The sequence below is a fragment of the Lygodium microphyllum genome, chromosome 24, assembly GCF_053477565.2.
Source record: "Lygodium microphyllum isolate KBCC chromosome 24, Lygodium_microphyllum_v1.1.10, whole genome shotgun sequence".
Lineage (NCBI taxonomy): Eukaryota > Viridiplantae > Streptophyta > Polypodiopsida > Schizaeales > Lygodiaceae > Lygodium > Lygodium microphyllum.
This window is the reverse complement of record NC_141158.1, coordinates 74326289-74328729: the sequence shown is the minus strand read 5'-3', so window position 1 is coordinate 74328729 and position 2441 is coordinate 74326289. Positions and strand designations below refer to the sequence as shown.

Genomic DNA, 2441 nt, shown 5'->3' with positions numbered 1-2441 from the left:
AAATATTTGAGGAAGAGGAAGTAAATCCTTTTCATCATCATCTAAGAAAGAAGTATCTCCCATTGAGACGGTATCTTATACATATATTTAACAAATATAACTATATTTTTAGAAATTTAAAGAGGATTTAATTCCTTCTTTCGAAGAATTGAAAAGGATTTTTGTCAAGGTGAACAAGTTCTAGGTTGAAACGAACCCGTCTTTTCCCGAAGTGGCGTAGGTCACTCAGAAAATGGCTTGCCATGTAGTAAAAAAGGTGCTTAGAAGTTAGTAACCATATAGAGCCATAGATCTCAATAGTAAGAGACAAATAGGAGAGAGAAGAGGGAGAGAGAGAGAGTGGGGGGACCGGACCCAGATGGAGGACGATGGGGGGGAGAGAGAGGAAGCAGGCGAGCAATATTGGGAGGGAAGAGATGGATGGAGGAGGCGGCGCGAGCACTTCTTCGGCACAGGCGGTGTTGATGAGGGTGCTGCCATGGCTGGCGTCGGTGGTGACGGCCAACGTGCTCCACTACAGGTCTCTGCTGGAGGCCCGCCAGGAAGTCAAGAAGACAGACCCCTCCTCGCCGGCCCCTGATTCTTCCGGCCGCCTGCTCTCCTTCGACCTCATGCGGAGCCCCTCCATGCGCCGCGTGCGCTACAAGATCCGCCTCGCCCGCTACGCCTTCACCCTCGCTCACCTTGCCCTATTCGCAGCCGCCCTCCCTGAGCTCCGCCTCGGCCCTGCCCGCAGAACCGGTGCCGCCGACACCGATGCCGGCTTCACCCCCGGCTATGGCACCCTCGAGGCCCTCGTGGGCGGCCTCCTCAGCGGCCTCGTCGCCATCCACCTCGATGAGAACCGTGCGCAGCGCATGCGAGCCCGGTGGCAGCCCGCGGCGGACTTCAGCGGCTGCACCCTTGGCACGGCGATGGATGCCCTGCGAGTCATCGGCGGGTGCGCACTGGACCCTTTGGAGGAGCAGCTGTTCTACCATTCTTGGCTGTACAGGTACCTGTGCCTCCATGTCATGTCAGGCAAGGGCCATGGTGGGAGCTTCTTGGATGTGCCTCTGAGAGAGTGGAATTGGGCAGCCTGGCTGCTGTGCAATGCGTTTTGGGGGGTGTACAATGGGCCGGAATGGGGGAGCCATGTCGTGTTGGGGCTGCTGTCCAATTGGGCCATCGCGCGGCAAGGCCAGTTCTTGGACGGGGTCATCACGCATTCCATCCACAATTTCACCATCAGTTGCTGGGTTCTCCGCACAGACCAGCGCCAATTCTGGTAAAAGGGAAGAGAGAACATTCTGTGTTTCTTCAGCTTGTTTAACTCACTTTTCTGCAGGCACAGACAGACAGACAAACAGAGAGAGAGAGAGAGAGAGAGAGAGAGAGAGAGAGAGAGAGAGAGAGAGAGAGAAGGGAAGAGGGAGGGGGAGGGAAGAAGTTCCAAGGAAATGCTTTGCATTGGTTGGTTATATCAGCCACTTCTACAACCTGTTAATGTATGTACATATCATTGGACCATTTTTTAGGCCTTTACAAGAGCATACTAGGAGTCAAGCTATGTCTAATAGTATATGAAATCCTAGTCTTCTTTGATCTGCAATTTTCTCTCTTTGGGACATTGTGAGTTTTAGTAGCACTCTTGATAGACTAACAAAGATTTATTGTGTTTGGGGCATCATAAATTAGCTTTTTGTTGAAAGTACATGGAGAAGTAATTATTGTGACAAAGCATTATCAATGCAAATTTGTGGGAGAAGAGTTGGTCAATGTGGTTTAATGTGTTTGGCTTCATTTCATTTTGTGGAGCTTGTGGATATTCTAGCTAACTTGTAACTTTTATCAAAATGTCTTTAACTAGGCTTGTCTTGAATCGACTCCTAAGTTCAAGATAATGCTACTACATTTGCAAAATAGGTCGAAGCAACTTCCTAGTAAAACCATCGACTAGTTATCTCACAAAAACATCATCCATGTTTCTTCTAGAGCATGTTTAATCATTGCTTCAACATATCTCAAGATCCCCTACAATGGCTTGCTAGCTATCCTATTCACACAAAAGAAAAATGCCATTGTGCCTCTTGCCTACTCTCTCGGCTAATATTTGAAGTGGATTGAACCCCTCCTAAACTATTGTATTTTAATGAGGACATAAAATACAAGCTCTCAATGTCTTTAGGTGTTGAATTTGTAGATGGAGTAACAAGTAGCTTGAGTATCTAGTCTTTGTAAAAATTGTAGGAGATCTTTTTATACCATTTCAAGCTTTTACATTTGAGTGGCAACTTATCTCAAAAAAGTCAAGATGCACTAACACTTTTCTCATGCAACTTATATCAGTAGTGTAGATTTAACATTGTTGGATACATTGTAAGAATCCAATTGATTGATGGAAACACCATAATATTCTTCTTGAGGCATCAAACTTTTGGTAGGCAAAGATTATGTGATGA

At 46.9% G+C, this 2441-nt stretch overlaps 1 protein-coding gene across 1 annotated transcript; it reads left to right on the top strand.

The window, feature by feature from the left end:
* The first annotated feature begins 330 nt into the window (after nucleotides 1-330).
* LOC148015248 (uncharacterized) lies at nucleotides 331-1586 on the top strand. The gene has a single exon (XM_087665387.1). It carries the CDS (start codon nucleotides 369-371, stop codon nucleotides 1269-1271), a length of 903 nt encoding a protein of 300 aa, XP_087521513.1. The 5' UTR covers nucleotides 331-368; the 3' UTR covers nucleotides 1272-1586.
* Nucleotides 1587-2441: the final 855 nt, after the last annotated feature.

Bases quoted from the DNA above. Each gene is read 5' to 3' on its own strand.
- LOC148015248 (XM_087665387.1), top strand. From the start codon at position 369: ATGGGGGGGAGAGAGAGGAAGCAGGCGAGCAATATTGGGAGGGAAGAG.